The sequence below is a fragment of the Entelurus aequoreus genome, linkage group LG10 (assembly GCF_033978785.1).
Source record: "Entelurus aequoreus isolate RoL-2023_Sb linkage group LG10, RoL_Eaeq_v1.1, whole genome shotgun sequence".
NCBI classification, from domain to species: Eukaryota; Metazoa; Chordata; class Actinopteri; order Syngnathiformes; family Syngnathidae; genus Entelurus; species Entelurus aequoreus.
The window spans coordinates 66,903,578-66,928,052 of record NC_084740.1 but is presented as its reverse complement, the minus strand read 5'-3'; the positions used below and the strand labels follow the sequence as shown (position 1 = coordinate 66,928,052).

Below are 24,475 nucleotides of genomic sequence, written 5' to 3'. Positions count from 1 at the left end.
AAACTTTGGAATGTGTTTTTGAAATGAATGCACCGCCGTATGCTTAAAATGAGCAAAATACGTAAATATTACGTGTTTTTATGAATGTGCTTGTTACTACGTTACATATGTACTTTGATGAAGGTTTTTGGATGATTATTTTAAGCCCTGTACAGGTAGAATAGAGCAACTCCAATAGGCTCCATTGTAAGCAGACATTTGATCACATTTATTTACTAGTTAGAATGCAGAAAAAAAAGAAAAGCATATGTGTTCTTGTCTTCCATAATGATTGTAAATGATGGGCAAAATTCCGAAAAAAAGAGCAGTTCCCCTTTAGCAGCTATAAAATTATAAAATTATGTTGCTGAATAGACGATACGTCTAATATGTTCTATTTCTGACACACACACACACACACACACAGACACACACACACACACACACTCCAAGTATGAAACAAAGATTGCTGTGATGTTGGGAGATCACAAACTTATGTTGTATTTGTATTTTGGTCAAAAGGTCACTCTTCAAATGGCTTTCTTTTACACCTGCCTTACCCAATGCTAAACCGAAACAATTCTGTCCTCAATCACATCCCAGGTAACAAGGGAACGTTATGTGAACGTTAGGAGAACGTTGTGGTATTGTTCTGGGAACGTTCGTTTATAACGTTCAAAGAACGTTTGGTTGTGGAGTTCTTGCTTGGTTAGCAGAACGTTAGCCAAGAACGTTTGGCTAGAACGTTTAGGGAACTGTTTAGGAACATGCTATTTACATCTGTTTTTATGCTATATTGTCAGGAATAACACTCAAACAGAAATTTCAACAGAATTAATTCTTTATTTGTGATAGTGATTTCAACAGAAATAATTCTTTATTAGTGATATAATACAAAAATGGGGACGGCGTGGCGAAGTTGGTAGAGTGGCCGTGCCAGCAATCGGAGGGTTGATGGTTACTGGGGTTCAATCCCCACCTTCTTCCATCCTTGGCACGTCCGTTGTGTCCTTGGGCAAGACACTTCACCCTTGCTCCTGATGGGTGCTGGTAGCGCCTTGCATGGCAGCTCCCTCCATCAGTGTGTGAATGTGTGTGTGAATGGGTGAATGTGGAAATACTGTCAATTGCGCTTTGAGTACCTTGAAGGTAGAAAAGCGCTATACAAGTATATACTTGTATAGCGCTTTTCTACCTTCAAGGTACTCAAAGCGCTTTGACATATACCCCATTTATCATTTATAAATGGAATGGAATGCAGTGGTCTTGGTCGTGCGCGTCAGTGTATCCTGCCCCTTCTTGGTTCTCTTCCTGGAAGTAAATCCATCCATCCATCCATCCATCTTCTTCCGCTTATCCGAGGTCGGGTCGCGGGGGCAGCAGCCCAAGCAGGGAAACCCAAATCCTGGAAGTAAATAATTATCACAAATACAACAAAGACAGCACTTGAATGTAGATTAATTGAATTGAATTAAAACATTGGCATAATTACTTTATCATTTACCTCTCATCTCACTCTGTTCTTTTTCTGTTCCTTTTTTGTCCTCCCTCTTAATTCCTCCTCTTCTCCTGCAAGTAGTTATAATTGCAAATTCAAAAGACATGCAGTGGAACTTCAATAAAATGGGAATTCAAAATTGGGATATCTTATCTTCTCCGTACCTCAAATTTTGAACCTCCCTTTCGAAAAGTGGCCAGTTTCAGGACCTCTCCAAGCTCACAATCCACTTCAGCTGTGGTCGTCTCCTTGTAAACACCCCTGCATGCCTCTGCAATCACCAGCACAATTTAGAATTCCCTTTAGAATAAATACTGTAATAATAACAGCTAGATCGACCTTGTGAGCATACATGCAACATATGTTCAAAGATGCAAACCTATGATTAACACTTACTATTTATTATTCTGTAAAGGGGCAAGTCCTCAAACGCCACTTTTCCTGACATTCCACGGAGGCCAAGCTGCTCCAGGACTTTGTTTGTGGCAATTTTCCTCAGCATTGTCCTCACCGTGTCTGCCAAATTCGGAACGTTCAGGCAGCATTCAAACCATATCACTGACGGGGCAAATGATTGTTTAACTAAACTACAACTAAATCCACCCTTCATCAGAAGTCATTCGTTGGTCTTTGGTCAGTTTGGAAACTTTATAACAGCCAACCTGCACGAGAAATGTATGCTAGTTAGCGCCGGCGCGCATTTATACACAATGCTAAAACCGTAAAATGGTCTGAAATTAATCATGTAAGTTGGAAATTGTTATACAAAAACGTGCTTCGTATTTCACTCTTTCTATACTTACTTGTGATAAATGGATGGCGCACCAAATTGCTTTAAAATCGGGATTCTGGAAGTAGTTAGCCTTCGTCCTTCTTTGTCTCACGGAGCAGCTTCAATTGTGCATGCGTGCAGTCTTCTTCTCCTTCTTCTTCTTCTTCTTCTGATTTTTATGGCGGTTGGCAAGCAACCTTGTGTGTGCATTACCGCCACCTACTGTGCGTGCAGCCTTGACTCAGCCGGCGTCAGATTGTTCACAAAACACAACACTTTCGCAGAAAGTTAGGGAAACGTTACAACATACTGTATAAAAAGTAAATTTGCGAAAAAAACATTTATAAAAGCCTAACAGTTGCTGTTTCCATTGCAGGCAAATTTATATTTGGTATATAGATGAGAACGTTCTAAGAACGTTCTTAGAACATATTTTTAAAAAAACATATTTTTTAATATGTTCTAAGACCGTTCTTAGAACGTTCTTAGAACATATCAAAAACTTTATTTTTTTGATATGTTCTAAGAACGTTCTTAGAACGTTCTTAGAACGTTCTCATCTTGCATACCAAAAGAGAACCATAAGGGAACGTTACGTTAACGTTAGGTGTTACCTGGGATAGAGCTTGTATTCACCCATTTTCTTCTCTCTGCTCCTCCCAGGATGGGATGTTTCACCCAACACCTCCTACTTCCCCTCTCATTCCCAAAAAGTCATCATGTACTGAAAGGAGTTCTCTCACTCTTTTTCCTACTTGCTCGTTTTTCTTTCTTACTGTAGCAGCGTAAACTTCTCTCCTTTGTCATTCTGGTGCTATTTGAAATCTAAAAACAAAATACTTAAAATACATTAGTTTTCTTTGGACGTCGCTTTGTCAAATATGAAAAATTCCAAAACAACTAATGCTGCGTGCCACCCTGAGAAAATCTGTGGCACTTTTCCATTATATTCTTATCATGATCTTATCTATGATCAATGATTTATGACGGCGCTTCCAACACCTGCCATTTTTCAAGGCCTCCACCTGGTGCAGGAACATACCATTTTCCAATTGAGAATCAGGCCTCATGTTTTGATCCTCTTCACACTCACCTGCAGCAAGTACTGAAGAGACCTATGGCTATGCCATGTGAAACCTCACACCCTAACACCTTATCACATCATATTGACAGCTCGGGCTTTTAACTCGACGGCCAGAGTCGTAGCATTGTTATAATGTCCATTATCAAAGTGGCTGCCTAGAAGAAAGTATCATTTTGACTCCATGCTGATGACATAAAACACAAAAGTATGTCAGGATAGTTTATTAAGGTGCAGAATGTAAAAACAATTACAACATTTTACATTTCTTGTTAATGATTCATCAATATTTAACAAATGTATGTGTTTGAAATGTCCGTGAGAAAGTTACATTAAAGCACAACACATATTTATAAATACACAATTGAATATGTCAAAAAAGAACTAGGTAGAAGCAGATCATATTTATTCCTACACTTTCTCCATATGTCATTATTGTTTCTTTACTTTCTTTGTTAAAATATTACAATTTCATAAGACAAAATAATAGAGCATTTGTGACAATATATGTTTGGCTTATGCAGTGATAAAGGTTTAAACATTATAAATGATCACAAAAGTATATGCACATAGATAAAAAAATAAATTAAAAATAAAGAGATTATAGGCAAGGCAGGGGCATGTTTATTTATAAAGTGAAATATGTACAAAAGGCAATTCAGAATGCTTTACAGAAAATTACATGAGGGCAAAAATAAATATTAACTAGAATCACCATAAAAATGATCAAAATTTGAATTAAAATGTGTGTGTAGATTACATAATTTCAGTAGTCATAATCAAATTGATGTGTTTTCAGCCTAGATTATAGATACATTAGAAATACCTTAGTACAGAGGTTGAAAGTGACAAGTGGAGTATTAATAAATGCGGGATATTGACTTGGCAACAACTTAATATTGATTATAAAATAATATTTAAAATATAAAATGACATCAGACAGCATGGATCTAATTGTCCTTTTTCATACATCTTATAAACACCACAAATAAGGCAGCATGGAGAAATAAAGACTTCAATGCTATCAAGTGTGATCAAATTCTTTTGTTCACCAGTCAACAAAACAACCTCTTGATTTGTTTCCAAATTTCTTTCATTTTCACTCCATATATGATCGGATTGAACAGAGGATTATACACAACTATTTGTAAAGTCAATATTAAACGTACAATTTTTGAAAGATCTGACTCCAATCGAGCTACGATGACATCAAATAAAATTAAACAAACAAAGCTGAATAAAACCATCAGATGAGGTAAACATGTCTCTGCAGCTTTTTGCCTGATTTCTGCACACCTGTGATAAGTTATTACAAATATCTTTATGTACGTAAAAAGGATGAACATCACAGGAACAACAACAAGATTCATCATTACAAACAAACCATAAACTGTAAGAAATGCTGATTTTACACAGTGAAGCTTAAAAAATGTATTGTTACAAAAAATGCCTTTCGATGTGAAGTCACAGAGTTTGTGTTGAGAACTAATCACAGTTGCCACTACAACCTCACATGCAGGTAGAAACCAGGCCAAAGTCAAGAGGACAACAACAGTTCTTTTTCCCATGATAGTTGGATACTGCAGAGGTTTGCAGATAGACACATACCTGTCATAAGCCATGGCTGACAACAGTAAAAAGTCTGATGCGGCAAATGAGTAATACAGAAAATATTGAAACAGACAAGCAGAGTGAGAAATGGTCTGTTTTTGAGATACAACATCAATGCAAAGTTTAGGGTAGATAGCAGTGCTAAACAAAAGAGAGTTGAGTGACAAAGCAGCAATGAAAATGTACATAGGCTCATGAAGGTTCCTGTGAATGCAGATCAGACACATAATGGTGCAGTTAGTAGAGAGGATGAGAATATATAATGTCAACAAGATGACAAAGTAAAGATATCTGTATTTGTCCACGTCTACAAAACCACCAAGAGTTATCAATGTTTGATTGAATTCAGCATCCATGACACCTAACAGAAAAGTAGTCAAATCAAGTCTGTTATGATAATTGTTCACCTTCCATGGATCTCAATTAGTCCTCCATCGAAAGATGCTGTCATGTCAACAAGCTCCTCCAAGTCTTCATGGTGATGTTGATGGAACTTGTTGTGAGCAGTCAATGCTGGGAAGAGTAAGAAGTCATCACCTTATAAGAATGAAGACTGCCTGTGATTGGCCGCTAAGTAGCAGAGGCGTTCTCCTCTTTTACTTCCCAATCCTCCAAAGACCTTAATTCGTAACATGTATCGTAAACTTGTGACAAATTCTGTCTTTTTTGTGATATTGTGTCCTTGTCCTGGTCATTCACAACCTCACTGGCCCCTTTACGGGGTCTGGAGGTGGCGACATTGATCAGTATGTTAATGGTCATCATGTCGATAGTCATCAATGAAGATCCTGTCAGTGATCAGAGACAATAACATAACATAATTGTCAGCAATGGACCTCGGGGTGGATAACGCCATCATCTACCTGCTGCATCGGGCCTTCACCCACCTGGAGACCAGGGGAAGTGCCGTGGGAGTCATGTTCTTTGACTTCTCCAGCACTTTCAACACAATCTAGCCGGCACTGCACCGGGTGAAACTGGAAGAGGACCATCACCTGGCTGGATGGATCATCTGAACTATCTACTCAGGCCCAAGGATGACAGTACGTGGGGCTGCGTGACTGCTTCTTCGGATGTCGGTCATTTGCTGACACAGTGGGCTCCCAAGGACGAGTCAGCTCTCTTACCTTAACTGTTTCTACCGCTGCCATACCCCTCACGACCTTTGGACACTACGCCACCAGCTGCCTAATCTGCAGCAAGTTCTAGGACCTGACTCCGCAGTGGCTGGGACTTGACCTTGTACGCTTTGAGGGGAGCCGAGCCAGGAATACAGAGAAGTCATCTCAGGCTTCGTTGACTGATGTGCACATACTCACCAGTAAGACAAAAGAGCTTGTGATTGGCTTCCGGCGGTCAGCTCCACCACCCACACCGGTGAATATCCAGGGATCAGACCTCAACAATACACTGGACTGGACTCACAACTACAGAGTCCCGTACAAGAAGGGTTAAAGTCGCCTAGACTTCTTGAGGAGACTGAGGTCCTTCAGGTTGGCTGCACATTTTTTACGACACTGTGGCGGCTGTTCTATGCCGTCGTTTGCTGGGGTGTGGCCAGCACGGTCAGAGACATGAACAGACTTAATAAACTGATTAAGAGAGCTGACTCCGTCCAAGGCTGCCCACTAGACAGCAATGAAGAGATGACCGACAGAAGAATGCAGACCAAGTTGACATGATGTTCAATCCCTCTGAAGGCCCTGAGTAGCTCCTTCAGCATCAGACTGTTACATCCACAGTGCAAGAAGGAGCGCTATTGCAGGTCCTTTCTACCCACATCCAAAGGACTTTACAACGCCCTTATGTGATTACTGTGACCTGCTATTTTTCCTGGTGTGCAATGCGGGTGTTAAGATAGTGTTTTTGTTTGACTGTTTAGCTAAACATAGTGCAGTCGTTAGTGAGCAATATGTATTATGTATTACTCATTTTTAGTTTCTCATTACGTTTTACTTCTGTTACTGTTGTCAGAAGTGCTCTTGACAGTTTGGTTATGTTTGGGTTTTCCTGTGTTTAAAGTCACTTCCTGTCCTGGTGCTCTTGTTTTGTCAGTGTTTCCTGTTTGGTCTCTGTGTTTTGCAGCACCTTTACTTCCTGTTCCATGTCCTGTCAGCACACCTGTTCCCCGTTTAATTCGTTATATTTAGTTCCACCCGGGTGGCTTCTTCAGGGCTGGATCATTCTTTCTTTTGAGGCCGATGCTTCGTGTGCTGTTTTGGTTCCACGCTGCCTTGTAAGTAATAAATGTTTTTTTTACTTGCATTGCGCCTGCCATTCTCTGCATTTTTAGGTCACGAATCAAGCAACGCTAACCACCCATTGACAACTGTATGTAAAAAGCTGCACTGCAACCACACCATTTCCCCATTGTGGGATAAATAGAAGTCTAACCAATCATATCCTAAATAACATAAAAAATATTCTCAGCTTCGCATTGGCTTTCACTAAATATATTGTATTGCCTGAAAAGAACTTTAGGTGATCTTATCCATCTCATTATGTGAATCGTAACTTACTTAACTATTTATTTAAGAGAATGGTTGTATTCATTATTCATTATTAACTGATTTGAATTGTGTTACATAATGAGAACAGGAAGCGGACAATTGTGATAGTACCGTATTTTCCGGACTATGGGGCGCACCAGTAAATATGCCGCACCCAGTAAATGCACCCACAAAATTTTGGGAATGTGTTTTCTCAAATATTAATCGCACCAGACTATTAGCTCCAGATATATACGTAATAAATTAGTTATTTATACCAAAAGATTCTGCAAACGTTTATTTACATGTTTTTATTGTTTCCAAACGGTGCCTGTAAGACGGCAGTAAAACAGGTGATGTCATCGTCATGGACCCACTAGCTGCGAAGGCTAGCTCTCCAATCAGCTAAACAGACTTAATAACTCCACGGTGACATTTTGGTGAATTTACTGAGGAATTTGTGAACCCAAAACAATACAAAAAGAATGCCATTGTATGTTATTAACACAGACACTCGTAAACGTGTTAGCATATTAGCAAATGCTAACGACACTGGCTTGATTACATTACTATAGCACGTACAAATATGCATGAAAACACTCTGAAAGAAATCATACTTGGGTTAGTTTAGTAGACATGAAAAGTTTTTACTATATTGTAAAACTTACAAACATTGCTTGGAGTGATGACCAATCTAAACCAGTAGAAACGTTATTGTCTGCTCGAAGACGGAAAGGCAGTTCTACTTCCGGTTGAAAGCTCTAAATGGAAGGACACTGATATACCTGCAGTGAGCAACTTCGTCCAAAAGATGGCACAAACAATAACACTCCTTTTGCGTTTTTTTTAACATTTCAATTTTTTATTTATTTTACGGCCGTCAGAGAGGAAACATTCATAAAATAGCTGCACCGTTTTATAAGCCGCGGTGTGCGAAGTGTAGGAAAAAAGTAGCAGCTTATAGCCCGGGAGTTACAGTAAATACTATGAAAAGGGAACGGGGGAGGATTGGATCAAATCTGCTTCTTCGTACTCCATTTGGGACATATTGTAAGGAGAAAATGAAAATATGTGAAATATGTCATGTATCATATTGAAATTGTATGCATGTTCGAAATAATCTTTAACCATAACCATAGATTCAATTTATCGTTGACTGTGGGAAAAATCTAACGGATCAGATTTGATGATAAAAATCCTTAGTCAAAGACAGTCCTTCTGCAGACGCTGCACAAATTAGGCTTACACCTTCCTTCACTTGTGAACAAGATCCCTAGCAGAGGTGGGTAGAGTAGCCAGAAATTGTACTCAGGTAAGAGTACTGTTACTTTACAGATGTATTACTCAAGTAAAAGTAAGGAGTAGTCACCCAAATATTTACTTGAGTAAAAGTAAAAAGTATGTTGTGAAAAAACTACTCAAGTAAATAAATAAATAAATGGGTTATACTTGTATAGCGCTTTTCTACCTTCAAGGTACTCAAAGCGCTTTGACACTATTTCCACACACATTCACACACTGATGGCGGGAGCTGCCATGCAAGGCGCTAACCAGCAGCCATCAGGAGCAAGGGTGAAGTGTCTTGCCCAAGGACACAACGGACGTGACTAGGAAGGTAGAAGGTGGGAATTGAACCCAGTAACCAGCAACACTCCGATTGCTGGCACAGCCACTCTACCAACTTCGCCACGCCGTGCCTACAGTAACCTGTTCGTTTAATGATGACGGCAACTAATGATGCACAAAAACTTAAAAATAGCAATGAGCAAATTCAGAGCCAGGAATATCTCTTAAGCAACTAAAACAATAATATATATTAAATAATATAACATTAACATAAAAAAAATGGAGGCAAATTGAGCCACAATAACTTAACAGCACCATAGGCTCAGTAGGCAGAGATTACAAAGGAATATAACAAGTTAGCCTTATATATATATATATATATATATATATATATATATATATATATATATATATATATATATATATATATATATATATATATATATATATATATATATATATATATATATATATATATTAGTGATGGGATCGGCAGTTCTTTTGACTGTACTGAATCACTAGAATCAGTTCCTTAAATTGATTCGTTCAAAAAATGCGTTCACCAAATCATGTCGTTAATCCGCGGTGAACGAATCGTTCGCTCAGTCCCTCCCCCCGCCCTCTCATCGGCTGCGTCGTTCGCCGACGTCGAGGGTTCAGTGAGTCACAGAATGCGCCAGTTCCACTCATACCGGCATGGTCGCGGCGGAGCTCAACTGAACTGAGAAAGGAACGAATCAGTTCATGAAGTGATTCGGTTCAGTACGTTCACTCAAAAGATTCGTTCTTTCGAACGAATCGTTCGCGAACGACACAACACTAATATATATATATATATATATATATATATATATATATATATATACATATATATATATATATATATATATATATATATATATATATATATATATGTATGTATACATATATATATATATATATATATATATATATATATATATATATATATATATATATATATATATATATATATATATATATATATATATATATATATATATATATATATATATATACATACATATATATATATATACATATATATATATATATATACATATACACTGTATGTGGTTACTTTACATGAAGTCGGCTTTCGGCCCTCGACCAAATATTTTAAACGTGCCTATTAGTGGGCGTGCTGCGTGTGATTTACTAAGACTGCATGTGCAATTGTAAAGTGGTGCAGACCGCCTTATTTAATAGAGGATTTTGCTTGTACTATACATGGTATCACCAAAAAGACACTCATTTACTGTACATCCATGTTATCATGCTCATATCTGCTGCGTTTTGCTGTGTTTTCAAACATGCGGGACACATGTGCCACTTTTTATGGGCATTTTAGAAGCAGTCCGGCAGTGCATTACATTGACACCTTTTTTTTTTTCTTTTTTTTTTTTACCGCCGAAGGTCTGCTCATTGGAGAGAGGCTGCACTTATTCTCCCAAAGACACAAAAAATGCGTATTTGAATATTTTTTTTTAATATAACAAATATTTCTATAATATATACATTGCATGCGAAAAAAACTAACATAAAAAAAAATACAAAATTACTTCAAAAAGCATCAATTTAGTTAATTTTAATCAGCCCCTTTAAGGGGAACTGCACTTTTTCGTTCTCAATTATGAGAAACAAGAAGAAAAATTTGTTTTTTTATGCATTTTAAATCGTAAAAAAATAGAGTTAATGGGAGGTCCTCTATTATGCCCATAAGACTCTAAATAAACATCCAAAAAAGCACCAACAATACTCTATTGACATTTTGTGAATTTTAACAGAGTATAAGTGATATTGTTATTATAAGCGCTAACACGGCGCATTGTCACAGAGAGCTAACAAGATTGTTGCTGCTATCTGGAGGTCATGAGCTAGTGAGCTGCTTTCTCACCACGGAGCTCGTGAAAGTTTATTTGGGTCATAAATAATGCTTCTCTCCTTGGTAGTAGAAGGATGAGGACATAATTCGACAAGTTGGTCAACTTTGGCATCCAATATGGCGAGAAAGACACAAAAAGACGCCTGTCTTTTTTGTTTGCGAAGATTATGAGTCGTTCTTCATCTAAACAGGAATATATCAACATCCTGTCAGTCGGCATCCCAGTGACAGCAGACATTGTACGGTAAGTGATTGTTTTATTATGTTTGTTGGCTCTCATGAAGTCTGAGTAGTAATCAGTAACGCTGTCGAAGGAAAAAGCAAACTTTGGAATGTGTTTTTGAAATGAATGCACCGCCGTATGCTTAAAATGAGCAAAATACATAAATATTACGTGTTATTATTAATGTGCTTGTTACTACATTACATATGTACTTTGATGAAGGTTTTTGGATGATTATTTTAAGCCCTGTACAGGTAGAATAGAGCAACTCCAATAGGCTCCATTGTAAGCAGACATTTGATCACATTTATTTACTAGTTAGAATGCATAAAAAAAGAAAAGCATATGTGTTCTTGTCTTCCATAATGATTGTAAATGATGGGCAAAATTCCGAAAAAAAAGAGCAGTTCCCCTTTAGCAGCTATAAAATTATAAAATGATGTTGCTGAATAAACGACACGTCTAATATGTTCTATTTCTGACACACACACACACTCACACACACACGTGGGATGGAGGATTCTCGTCTTTGCAGGGCAAGCACTGACCCTGCAGCCGTGTGTGGAACTATCAGTTAGCATGTCGTCGCACAGGTGCTAAACAAAACGCAAAATAATGCTTGCAAAGCGGTGATGATTATTGATGAATCACATTGCACGTGCTAAATAATTATATGTGCATCTTCTCCTCCCAGTATTGTGGACATTTTGATGATCTGCATATATTTTGCATATTAATAAAGACAGCAACGCAAAATGGATTGCACGCCTTATTCTGCTCACTTTGGACAGGTTTAATAGATCAGCTTTGCGTGGGATATCAAGTTTGCACGTGTTTTAGTGCATGCAAACCTGTAGTAATTCAGGCCCTAAGTGTTTGCAGAGGGTTTGTTCTCCTTAGCTGCCCGTGCCTGGGTGTTGTCAGATATACAAACCCCGTTTCCATATGAGTTGGGAAATTGTGTTAGATGTAAATATAAACGGAATACAATGATTTGCAAATAATTTTCAACCCATATTCAGTTGAATATGCTACAAAGACAACATATTTGATGTTCAAACTGATAAACATTTTTTTTGTTGCAAATAATCATTAACTTTAGAATTTGATGCCAGCAACACGTGACAAAGAAGTTGGGAAAGGTGGCAATAGATACTGATAAAGTTGAGGAATGCTCATCAAACACTTATTTGGAACATCCCACAGGTGAACAGGCACATTGGGAACAGGTGGGTGCCATGATTGGGTATAAAAGTAGATTCCATGAAATGCTCAAGTCATTCACAAACAAGGATGGGGCGAGGGTCACCACTTTGTCAACAAATGCGTGAGCAAATTGTTGAACAGTTTAAGAAAAACCTTTCTCAACCAGCTATTGCAAGGAATTGAGGGATTTCACCATCTACGGTCCGTAATATCATCAAAGGGTTCAGAGAATCTGGAGAAATCACTGCACGTAAGCAGCTAAGCCCGTGACCTTCCATCCCTCAGGCTGTACTGCATTAACAAGCGACATCAGTGTGTAAAGGATATCACCACATGGGCTCAGGAACACTTCAGAAACCCACTGTCAGTAACTACAGTTGGTCGCTACATCTGTAAGTGCAAGTTAAAACTCTCCTATGCAAGGTGGAAACCGTTTATCAACAACACCCAAAAATGCCGCCAGCTTTGCTGGGCCCGAGCTCATCTAAAATGGACTGATACAAAGTGGAAAAGTGTTCTGTGGTCTGACGAGTCCACATTTCAAATTGTTTTTGGAAACTGTGGACGTCGTGTCCTCCGGACCAAAGAGGAAAAGAACCATCCGGATTGTTATAGGCGCAAAGTTAAAAAGCCAGCATCTGTGATGGTATGGGGGTGTATTAGTGCCCAAGACATAAATAATGATAAATGGGTTGTACTTGTATAGCGCTTTTCTACCTTCAAGGTACTCAAAGCGCTTTGACAGTATTTCCACATTTACACACACATTCACACACTGATGGCGGGAGCTGCCATGCAAGGCGCTAACCAGCAGCCATCAGAGGCAAAGGGTGAAGTGTCTTGCCCAAGGACACAACGGACGTGACTAGGAAGGTAGAAGGTGGGAATTGAACCCCAGTAACCAGCAACACTCCGATTGCTGGCACAGCCACTCTACCAACTTCGCCACGCCATCCCTATGGGTAACTTACACATCTGTGAAGGCGCCATTAATGCTGAAAGGTACATACAGGTTTTGGAGCAACATATGTTGCCATCCAAGCAACGTTACCATGGACGCCCCTGCTTATTTCAGCAAGACAATACCAAGCCACGTGTTACATCAACGTGGCTTCATAGTAAAAGAGTGCGGGTACTAGACTGGCCTGCCAGTAGTCCAGACCTGTCTCTCATTGAAAATGTGTGGCGCATTATGAAGCCTAAAATACCACAATGGAGACCCCCGGACTGTTGAACAACTTAAGCTGTACATCAAGCAAGAATGGGAAAGAATTCCACCTGAGAAGCTGAAAAAATGTGTCTCCTCAGTTCCCAAACGTTTACTGAGTGTTGTTAGAAGGAAAGGCCATGTAACACAGTGGTGAACATGCCCTTTCCCAACTACTTTAGTACATGTTGCAGCCATGAAATTCTAAGTTAATTATTATTTGCAAAAAAAAAAATAAAGTTTATGAGTTTGAACATCAAACATCTTGTCTTTGTAGTGCATTCAATTGAATATGGATTGAAAAGGATTTGCAAATCATTGTATTCCGTTTATATTTACATCTAACACAATTTCCCAACTCATATGGAAACAGGGTTTGTAAGACACTATTATTTGCCTGTACTTTTTTGGAGCTCATTCAGGATGTCTCCAAACCCCAAATTTCTCCAAGTATGAAACAAAGATTGCTGTGATGTTGGGAGATCACAAACTTATGTTGTATTTGTATTTTGGTCAAAAGGTCACTCTTCAAATGGCTTTCTTTTATACCTGCCTTACCCAATACTTAACCGAAACAATTCTGTCCACAATCAGAAAGAGCTTGTATTCACCCATTTTCTTCTCTCTGCTCCTCCCAGGATGGGATGTTTCACCCAACACCTCCTACTTCCCCTCTCATTCCCAAAAAGTCATCATGTACTGAAAGGAGTTCTCTCACTCTTTTTCCTACTTGCTCGTTTTTCTTTCTTTCTGTAGCAGCGTAAACTTCTCTCCTTTGTCATTCTGGTGCTATTTGAAATCTAAAAAAAAAAATACTTAAAATACATTAGTTTTCTTTGGACGTCGCTTTGTCAAATATGAAAAATTCCAAAACAACTAATGCTGCGTGTCACTCTGAGAAAATCTGTGGGACTTTTCCATCATATTCTTATCATGATCTTATCTATGATCAATGATTTATGATGGCGCTTCCAACACCTGCCATTTTTCAAGGCCTCCACCTGGTGCAGGAACATACCATTTTCCAATTGAGAATCAGGCCTAATGTTTGTATCCTCTTCACACTCACCTGCAGCAAGTACTGAAGAGACCTATGGCTATGCCATGTGAAACCTCACACCCTAACACCTTATCACATCATATTGACAGCTCGGGCTTTTAACTCGACGGCCAGAGTCGTAGCATTGTTATAATGTCCATTATCAAAGTGGCTGCCTAGAAGAAAGTATCATTTTGACTCCATGCTGATGACATAAAACACAAAAGTATGTCAGGATAGTTTATTAAGGTGCACAGAATGTAAAAACAATTACAACATTTTACATTTCTTGTTAATGATTCATCAATATGTATGTGTTTGAAATGTCCGTGAGAAAGTTACATTAAAGCACAACACATATTTATAATAAATACACAATTGAATATGTCAAAAAAGAACTAGGTAGAAGCAGATCATATTTATTCCTACACTTTCTCCATATGTCATTATTGTTTCTTTACTTTCTTTGTTAAAATATTACAATTTCATAAGAGAAAATAATAGAGCATTTGTGACAATATAAGTTTGGCTTATGCAGTGATAAAGGTTTAAACATTATAAATGATCACAAAAGTATATGCACATAGATAAACAAATAAATTAAAATAAAGAGATTATAGGCAAGGCAGGGGCATGTTTATTTATAAAGTGAAATATGTACAAAAGGCAATTCAGAATGCTTTACAGAAAATTAGATGAGGGCAAAAATGAATATTAACTAAAATCACCATAAAAATTATCAAAATTCGAATTAAAATGTGAGTGTAGATGACATAATTTCAGTTGTCATAATCAAATTGATGTGTTTTCAGCCTAGATTATAGATACATTAGAAATACCTTAGTACAGAGGTTGAAAGTGACAAGCGGAGTATTAATTAATGCGGGATATTGACTTGGCAACAACTTAATATTGATTATAAAATAATATTTAAAATATAAAATGACATCAGACAGCATGGATCTAATTGTCCTTTTTCATACATCTTATAAACACCACAAATAAGGCAGCATGGAGAAATAAAGACTTCAATGCTATCAAGTGTGATCAAATTCTTTTGTTCACCAGTTGACAAAACAATCTCTTGATGTGTTTCCAAATTTCCTTCATTTTCACTCCATATATGATTGGATTGAACAGAGGACTATACACAACTATTTGTAAAGTCATTATCAAATGTACAATTTTTGGAAGATCTGACTCCAATCGAGCTATGATGACATCAAATGAACCAAAACAAACAAAGCTGAATAAAACAATCAGGTGAGGTAAACATGTCTCTAAAGCTTTTTTCCTGACTTCTGCACACCTGTGATAAGTTATTATAAATATCTTTATGTACGTAAAAAGGATGAACATCACAGGAACAACAACAGCCGTCGTCAGCATAAAGTAAGCAAAAACTGTAAAAAATGTTGACTTTACACAGTGAAGCTTATAAATTGTGTTGTTACATAAAATTCCTCTTATTTTAAAGTTGCATAGTTTTTGTTGAGAATTAATCACAGTTGCCACTACATCCGCACATGCAGGTAGAAACCAGGCCAAAGTCAAGAGGACAACGACAGTTCTTTTTCCCATGATAGTTGGATACTGCAGAGGTTTGCAGATAGACACATACCTGTCATAAGCCATGGCTGACAGCAGTAGGAAGTCTGATTTTGCAAATGAATAGAAAAGAAAATATTGAAACAAACATGCTGAATGAGAAATGGTCTGTTTTTGAGATAGGACGTCAATGCAAAGTTTAGGGTAGATAGCAGTGCTAAACAAAAGAGAGTTGAGTGACAAAGCAGCAATGAAAATGTACATAGGCTCGTGAAGGTTCCTGTGAATGCAGATCACACATATAATGGTGCCGTTAGTAAAGAGGATGAGAATATATAATGTTAAAAAGATGACAAAGTAAAGATATCTGTATTGGTCCAGGTCTACTAAGCCACCAAGAGTTATAAATGTTCCATTGAATTCAGCATCCATGACACCAAAGATAAAAATAGTCAAAGAAGTCTTTAACAAACCTCCTTTAGCCTCCATGGATCTCATTAAGCGCTCCACCAAGCGCTGCTGTCATGTCAACAACCTCCTCCAAGTCTTGGAACTTGTTGTGAGCAGTCAATGCTGAGAAGAGTAAGAAGTAACCCATCTTTTAAGGACTGCCTCAAAGCTGTTGTACTTCGTAGTCCTCCAAAGAAATCAGTTTGTAACACGTGACCCAAACACATGACTCTTTCCTTGTCTTCGTCATCAGATGGGCGGCTATCGCAGGACTGTGTGTGTTGTAATGCACACTGTATGCTAATTAACTGATGATCTTGGTATCAAAGTCAGGGAGAGACCTTGATGGTTACCGTTGATAAAATGTGTTTATATATTTGCTCCTAGATAAAAGTAAATCAAGCTGCTTATTTAGTGAGTATTAGCTGTAGAGGAATGATACTTAGACTAAGTGTTAGCTTTCAAATGGTGCTAAGTTTGTTGCATTAGTGTTTTGTTATGTTTTTTGGTTTTCAGCATTTGTTTATTCAAGTACTCGTGGTTTGAATTGCATGTTTTGTTTCCCTAAATTTGGTTTGGTTGAGCTTTCAGCTGATGTTCTTCCAATTGATGCTGACCAGTGTTGGGTTAGCTACTGAAAACCAGTAACTAGTTACAATTATTAGTTACTTAATTTCAAAAGTAACTCAGTTACTAACTCAGTTACTTACACCAAAAAGTAATGCGTTACTGTGAAAAGTAACTATTTAGTTACTTCTTTTTTTCTTCTTTTTTTTTTTAAAGCTCCCATTAATGGCCTTTTAGCCTTCATTACAATACTGTTATTGCACTGGAGAATAATACAATCTGTTGATCAACTTGACATGCATTTTTATTTTCCTTTTAACATAATTAACGAAAAACAGTGCAACACAAAAAGGCATTTCTCCTTTCTTGAAACTTGGACCAATGACCATTAATAAAAAAAACAACTGAAAGAGCAACATAAGAAGGCACATCATCTTCCTTGAAACATAGATAGTGAAATAAAGTCTGACATCTGGAGTGATGCTGCTGTCTTCCACACTTGGAGTCATGGATTGTACAATCCTTGTTTTCAGTGGCAGGATCATTGACACAGATGGTGAAGTTTCAGATGTAACACTTTTGAGGGGTTTAAGCACCTGGAGGACCTCCTCTGCCACTCTCACATCATCATCAGACAGGGTGATGATGTCTTTGACATTTGTCTTCAGGGTGTTGTGGGTCAATGCAGAGTATATAGCTGCCTGCTGCTCCAACTTATAAGTGGAGTTCCACCTCCTTATGACATCATGTATGAGCTTTATGAGTAGGCAGCTTTAGCATTGTTTGCTTTGTCTTAAGCACATGAACAGCTGTTGTGCTTTGGTGGAAGTGGAAAACCTCCTTCCTGATCCTCCCAAGGAGGCGCTCCATCCTATTGACTGAGATGTGATGCCAAATTCACTACATGCACTGTCTGTGGTCCCAGTCCTGCGTCATTCACTGCATTTATTTGATTTTTGGCATTATCACGTGTGACTGGGATATCTTTATCTTCCATTCCTCCACTGCTTGTGTCAGTACCTGCGCAAGGTGACTCTCGTAGAGGGGGCGTGTCTTCTCATCTGCCAGTCTGCTGTGATGAAGTGAGCGCTTATCGTCACATAGTTTCCCTGAACGTGCACCAGTCTGTCATGAGCGCAACAGATGATGCTCGGGATAGTTCATCCACAACTTTTTTCTTCTCCTGCTCATAAAGATCTGGCACAATCTTATCGCTGAAGTGGGTGCGCGACGGGATGTCGTAACGTGGCTCAAGCACGTTCAGCATGTGTTTAAAAGCTTCATCTTGCACAACGGAGTCTGCACCTATAATAAACACACCGATTAAATGGCGCGGGGCGTTCAAGCTCCTCCGTTACTCCGCTCGCCATGACCACGCTGTGTGTGGACTGAACGTGCGAACAACTTTTTTTTTGTTTCATATATCAAACCGCGGATCACGTGTGTCCCTCCCCTCCCCACACCCACACACACGCCTCTTTTCTTCTCTCCGGCTTGTGACAGAGGAAGATTCAGCAGAACGACACCGCAGCGCATCTGTTTCTAGCCGATACTACATAAAAAATAACGTAAAATAACGCCGCCAGGAGAGCAACTCTGGCTTTTAGACTAGTGGCTAGCCCACTTACCTCTCAATTCGGGTGATGTAGATTCGCGCCCCGTTCGGAGCGGTGGCAGTAAGGGAAGCATACTTGCCAACCCTCCCGAATTTTCCGGGAGACTCCCGAATTTCAGTGTTTCTCCCGAAAATCTCCCAGAACCACCATTCTCCCGAATTTCTCCCGATTTCCAGACGGACTTAAGGCACGCCCCCTCCAGGTCCGTGCGGACCTGAATGAGGACAGCCTGTCATCACGTCCGCTTGGCCAACCAAAAAGTAACCACAAAACACTATACCGTATAGTGTTCTGTGGTTACTTTTTGGTTGTCCAACGGTTTACGTTGTATTGCGCACCCTGACGGCAAGTGTGGGAGTCGGTTCTGAAGTATGAAGTAAAGAGACCTAACTTCGTCACTTCGCCTGGATATTGATTCCAACCCAGAATATTACACTGCCCATACCTACGCTCCTTCAAGGGCTGTGCTACTGGCTGCATGTTTTGTTTCCCTAAATTTGGTTTGGTTGAGCTTTCAGCTGATGTTCTTCCAATTGATGCTGACAACTTCAAAGATGTGCTGTTCGCCGGGTTAGCAACTCTGGCTTTTAGCCTAGTGGTTCGCCCACTTACCTCTCAGTTCGGGCGATGTAGATTTCGCACCCCGCTCGTGTGTTTGACTTTCTCTCTTGCTGCTACCGAATAGCATTATTTTAGCTTTACAAAGACTTAAAGATAGTCTGTTTTTGTCAAACCATCTGTTCAATTCATTAATTGTGTCTGTTATTATTTGTATTAGCTACTGTGTGTGCTCTGTGTCGTGTGTTTGAAGTGTTAAATAATTATTAATAAGTGAATTGTGAAATTACCAAACCCAAAACCAGTGAAGTTGGCACGTTGTGTAAATGGTAAATAAAAACAGAATACAATGATTTGCAAATCGTTTTCGACATATACTCAATTTAATAGACTGATTACAAAACTTTAAGGATGTCATCACAGAAGTAAACAAGGTAGTAGTCCAACTTACACAATCTCTTAATATCCAATCATATATATATATATATATATATATATATATATATATATATATATATATATATTATATATATACCGTACACTGTATGTAGTTACTTTACATTAAGTCTGCTTTCGGCCCTCGACCAAATATTTTAAACGTGTCTATTAGTGGGCGTGTTGCGTGTGATTTACTAAGACTGCATGTGCAATTGTAAAGTGGTGCAGACCGCCTTATTTAAATGAGGATTTTGCTTGTACTATACATGGCATCACCAGAAAGACACTCCTTTACTGTACATCCATGTTATCATGCTCATATCTGCTGTGTTTTGCTATGTTTTCAAACATGCGGGATACATGTACCACTTTTTATGGGCATTTTAGAAGCAGTCCGGCGGTGCATTTACATTGACACTTTTTTATTTGTTTTTTTACCGACGAGGTGTGCTCATTGGAGAGAGGCTGCACTTATTCTCCCAAAGACACAAAAAATGCATATTTAAATATTTTTTTTAATATAAGAAATATTTCTATAATGTATATATTCTATGCGAAAAAAATTAACATCAAAAAAATACAAAATTACTTCAAAAAGCATCAATTCAATTCATTTTAATCAGCCCCTTTAAGGGGAACTGCATTTTTTGGGGGGTATTTTGCCTATCGTTCGCAATTATTATGAGAGACAAGAAGAAAAATTTGTTTTTTTATGCATTTTAAATCGTAAAAAAAAGTCCACTGACAATAGAGTTAATGGTAGGTCCTCTACTATGCCCATAAAGGACTCTAAATAAACATCCAAAAAAGCACCAACAATACTCTATTTGCACACATTCACACACACACACACTCACACACACACGTGGGATGGAGGATTCTCGTCTGTCCATCTTTAGTCTTTGCAGGGCAAGCACTGATCCTGCAGCCGTGTGTGGAACTATCAGTTAGCATGTCGTCGCACAGGTGCTAAACAAAACGCAAAATAATGCTTGCAAAACGATGATGAGTATTGATGAATCACATTGCACGTGGTAAATAATTATATGTGCATCTTCTCCTCCTAGTATTGTGGACATTTTGAATGATCTGCATATATTTTGCATATTAATAAAGACAGCAACGCAAAATGGATTGCACACCTTATTCTGCTCACTTTGGACACATTTAGTAGATCAGCTTTGCGTGGGATATCAAGTTTGCACGTGTTTTAGTGCATGCAAACCTGTAGTAAATCAGGCCCTAAGTGTTTGCAGAGGGTTTGTTCTCCTTAGCTGCCCGTGCCTGGGTGTTGTCAGATATAAGACACTATTATAGCCTGTAATTTTTTGGAGCTCATTCAGGATGTCTCCAAACCGCAAATTTCTCCAAGTATGAAACAAAGATTGCTGTGATGTTGGGAGATCACAAACTTATGTTGTATTTGTATTTTGGTCAAAAGGTCACTCTTCAAATGGCTTTCTTTTATACCTGCCTTACCCAATGCTTAACCGAAACAATTCTGTCCACAATCACATAGAGCTTGCATTCACCCATTTTCTTCTCTCTGCTCCTCCCAGGATGGGATGTTTCACCCAACACCTCCTACTTCCCCTCTCATTCCCAAAAAGTCATCATGTACTGAAAGGAGTTCTCTCACTCTTTTTCCTACTTGCTCGTTTTTCTTTCTTTCTTTCTGTAGCAGCGTAAACTTCTCTCCTTTGTAATTCTGGTGCTATTTGAAATCTAAAAACAAAATACTTCAAATACATTAGTTTTCTTTGGACGTCGCTTTGTCAAATATGAAAAATTCCAAAACAACTAATGCTGCGTGCCACTCTGAGAAAATCTGTGGGACTTTTCCATTATATTCTTATCATGATCTTATCTATGATCAATGATTTATGACGGCGCTTCCAACACCTGCCATTTTTCAAGGCCTCCACCTGGTGCAGGAACATACCATTTTCCAATTGAAAATCAGGCCTCATGTTTTTATCCTCTTCACACTCACCTGCAGCAAGTACTGAAGAGACCTATGGCTATGCCATGTGAAACCTCACACCCTAACACCTTATCACATCATATTGACAGCTCAAGCTTTTAACTCGACGACCAGAGTCGTAGCATTGTTATAATGTCCATTATCAAAGTGGCTGCCTAGAAGAAAGTATCATTTTGACTTCATGCTGATGACATAAAACACAAAAGTATGTCAGGATAGTTTATTAAGGTGCAGAATGTAAAAACAATTACAACATTTTACATTTCTTGTTAATGATTCATCAGTATTTAACAAATGTATGTGTTTGAAATGTGTGTGACAATGTTACATTAAAGCACAACACATATTTATAAATAAACAATTGAATATGTCAGAAAAGAACTAGGTAGAAGCAGATCATATTTATTCCTACACTTTCTCCATATGTCATTATTGTTTCTTTACTTTCTTTGTTAAAATATTACAATTTCATAAGATAAAATAATAGAGCATTTGTGACAATATATGTTTGGCTTATGCAGTGATAAAGGTTTAAACATTATAAATGACCACAAAAGTATATGCACATAGATAAACAAATTAAAATAAAGATATTATAGGCAAGGCAAGTGCATGTTTATTTATAAAGTGAAATATGTACAAAAGGCAATTCAGAATGCTTTACAGAAAAATACATGAGGGTAAAAATAAGTATTATATTAACTAGAATCACCATAAAAATGATCAAAATTCAAATTAAAATGTGAGTGTAGATTACATAATTTCAGTTTTCATAATCAAATTGATGTGTTTTCAGCCTAGATTATAGATACATTAGAAATACCTTAGTACAGAGGTTGAAAGTGACAAGTGGAGTATTAATAAATGCGGGATATTGACTTGGCAACAACTTAATATTGATTATAAAATAATATTTAAAATATAAAATGACATCAGACAGCATGGATCTAATTGTCCTTTTTCATACATCTTATAAACACCACAAATAAGGCAGCATGGAGAAATAAAGACTTCAATGCTAACAAGTGTGATCATATTCTTTTGTTCACCAGTTGACAAAACAATCTCTTGATGTGTTTCCAAATTTCTTTCATTTTCACTCCATATATGATTGGATTCAACAGAGGACTATACACAACTATTTGTAAAGTCATTATTAAACGTACAATTTTTGGAAGATCTGACTCCAGTGGAGCTACGATGACATCAAATGAACCCAAACAAACAAAACTGAATAAAACAATCAGGTGAGGTAAACATGTCTCTGCAGCTTTTTTCCTGACTTCTGCACAACTGTGATAAGTTATTATAAATATCTTTATGTACGTAAAAAGGATGAACATCACAGGAACAACAACAGCCGTCGTCAGCATAAAGTAAGCAAAAACTGTAAAAAATGCTGATTTTACACAGTGAAGCTTATGAATTGTGTTGTTACATAAAATTCCTCTTGTTTTAAAGTTGCATAGTTTTTGTTGAGAATTAATCACAGTTGCCACTACATCCGCACATGCAGGTAGAAACCAGGCCAAAGTCAAGAGGACAACGACAGTTCTTTTTCCCATGATAGTTGGATACTGCAGAGGTTTGCAGATAGACACATACCTGTCATAAGACATGGCTGACAACAGTAGGAAGTCTGATTTTGCAAATGAATAGAAAAGAAAAAACTGAAACAAACATGCTGAATGAGAAATGGTCTGTTTTTGAGATAGGACGTCAATGAAAAGTTTAGGGTAGATAGCAGTGCTAAACAAAAGAGAGTTGAGTGACAAAGCAGAAATGAAAATGTACATAGGCTCATGAAGGTTCCTGTGAATGCAGATCACACATATAATGGTGCCGTTAGTAAAGAGGATGAGAATATATAATGTTAAAAAGATGACAAAGTAAAGATATCTGTATTGGTCCAGGTCTACTAAGCCACCAAGAGTTATAAATGTTCCATTGAATTCAGCATCCATGACACCAAAGATAAAAAATAGTCAAAGAAGTCTTTAACAAACCTCCTTTAGCCTCCATGGATCTCATTAAGCGCTCCACCAAGCGCTGCTGTCATGTCAACAACCTCCTCCAAGTCTTGGAACTTGTTGTGAGCAGTCAATGCTGAGAAGAGTAAGAAGTAACCCATCTTTTCAGGACTGCCTCAAAGCTGTTGTACTTGGTAGTCCTCCAAAGAAATCAGTTTGTAACACGTGACCCAAACACATGACTCTTTCCTTGTCTTCGTCATCAGATGGGCGGCTATCGCAGGACTGTGTGTGTTGTAATGCACACTGTATGCTAATTAACTGATGATCTTGGTATCAAAGTCAGGGAGAGACCTTGATGGTTACCGTTGATAAAATGTGTTTATATATTTGCTCCTAGATAAAAGTAAATCAAGCTGCTTATTTAGTGAGTATTAGCTGTAGAGGAATGATACTTAGACTAAGTGTTAGCTTTCAAATGGTGCTAAGTTTGTTGCATTAGTGTTTTGTTATGTTTGCTGGTTTTCAGCATTTGTTTATTCAAGTACTCGTGGTTTGAATTGCATGTTTTGTTTCCCTAAATTTGGTTTGGTTGAGCTTTCAGCTGATCTTCTTCCAATTGATGCTGACAACTTCAAAGATGCGCTGGCCGCCAGGATAGCAACTCTGGCTTTTAGACTAAACAGAGCACAGCAGCACTGCAAAAACTGAAATCTAAGTAAGATTAAATATATCAAATAAGGGTGATATTTGCTTATTTTGTGTCTGAT

The 24,475-nt window shown here is 38.0% G+C and overlaps 3 protein-coding genes and 1 long non-coding RNA gene across 4 annotated transcripts; all 4 read right to left on the bottom strand.

Annotated features, from left to right (window-relative positions):
• Window positions 1-1,640: 1,640 nt before the first annotated feature.
• Window positions 1,641-2,518, bottom strand: LOC133658082 (uncharacterized). Its single transcript, XR_009827395.1, has 3 exons — window positions 2,281-2,518; window positions 1,874-2,139; window positions 1,641-1,748 (listed from the first exon to the last, which is right to left on the bottom strand). It is a non-coding gene; the product is annotated as an uncharacterized LOC133658082 (long non-coding RNA).
• A 1,867-nt stretch (window positions 2,519-4,385) lies between these two features.
• On the bottom strand, window positions 4,386-5,297 carry LOC133658081 (olfactory receptor 11A1-like). Its single transcript, XM_062059696.1, has one exon. The coding sequence runs from the start codon at window positions 5,295-5,297 to the stop codon at window positions 4,386-4,388; it is 912 nt and encodes a 303-aa protein (XP_061915680.1).
• A 1,095-nt stretch (window positions 5,298-6,392) lies between these two features.
• Window positions 6,393-16,554, bottom strand: LOC133659200 (olfactory receptor 11A1-like). The gene is made up of 4 exons (XM_062061937.1): window positions 16,115-16,554; window positions 15,813-15,883; window positions 15,640-15,770; window positions 6,393-6,569 (listed from the first exon to the last, which is right to left on the bottom strand). The coding sequence occupies exons 1-4, from the start codon at window positions 16,552-16,554 to the stop codon at window positions 6,393-6,395; spliced, it is 819 nt and encodes a 272-aa protein (XP_061917921.1).
• A 6,212-nt stretch (window positions 16,555-22,766) lies between these two features.
• On the bottom strand, window positions 22,767-23,708 carry LOC133659199 (olfactory receptor 2AG2-like). Its single transcript, XM_062061936.1, has one exon. The coding sequence runs from the start codon at window positions 23,697-23,699 to the stop codon at window positions 22,767-22,769; it is 933 nt and encodes a 310-aa protein (XP_061917920.1). The 5' UTR covers window positions 23,700-23,708.
• Window positions 23,709-24,475: the final 767 nt, after the last annotated feature.

Bases quoted from the DNA above. Each gene is read 5' to 3' on its own strand.
- LOC133658081 (XM_062059696.1), bottom strand. From the start codon at position 5,297: ATGGATGCTGAATTCAATCAAACATTGATAACTCTTGGTGGTTTTGTA.
- LOC133659200 (XM_062061937.1), bottom strand. From the start codon at position 16,554: ATGGATGCTGAATTCAATGGAACATTTATAACTCTTGGTGGCTTAGTA. The intron at 15,884-16,114 runs GTTTCTACCTGC...AACTTATCACAG, and splicing joins GTCCTCTTGACTTTGGCCTG to GTGTGCAGAAGTCAGGAAAA. The intron at 6,570-15,639 runs GTGAACAAAAGA...ATTGCTGTCTAG, and splicing joins AGAGATTGTTTTGTCAACTG to TGGGCAGCCTTGGACGGAGT.
- LOC133659199 (XM_062061936.1), bottom strand. From the start codon at position 23,699: ATGGATGCTGAATTCAATGGAACATTTATAACTCTTGGTGGCTTAGTA.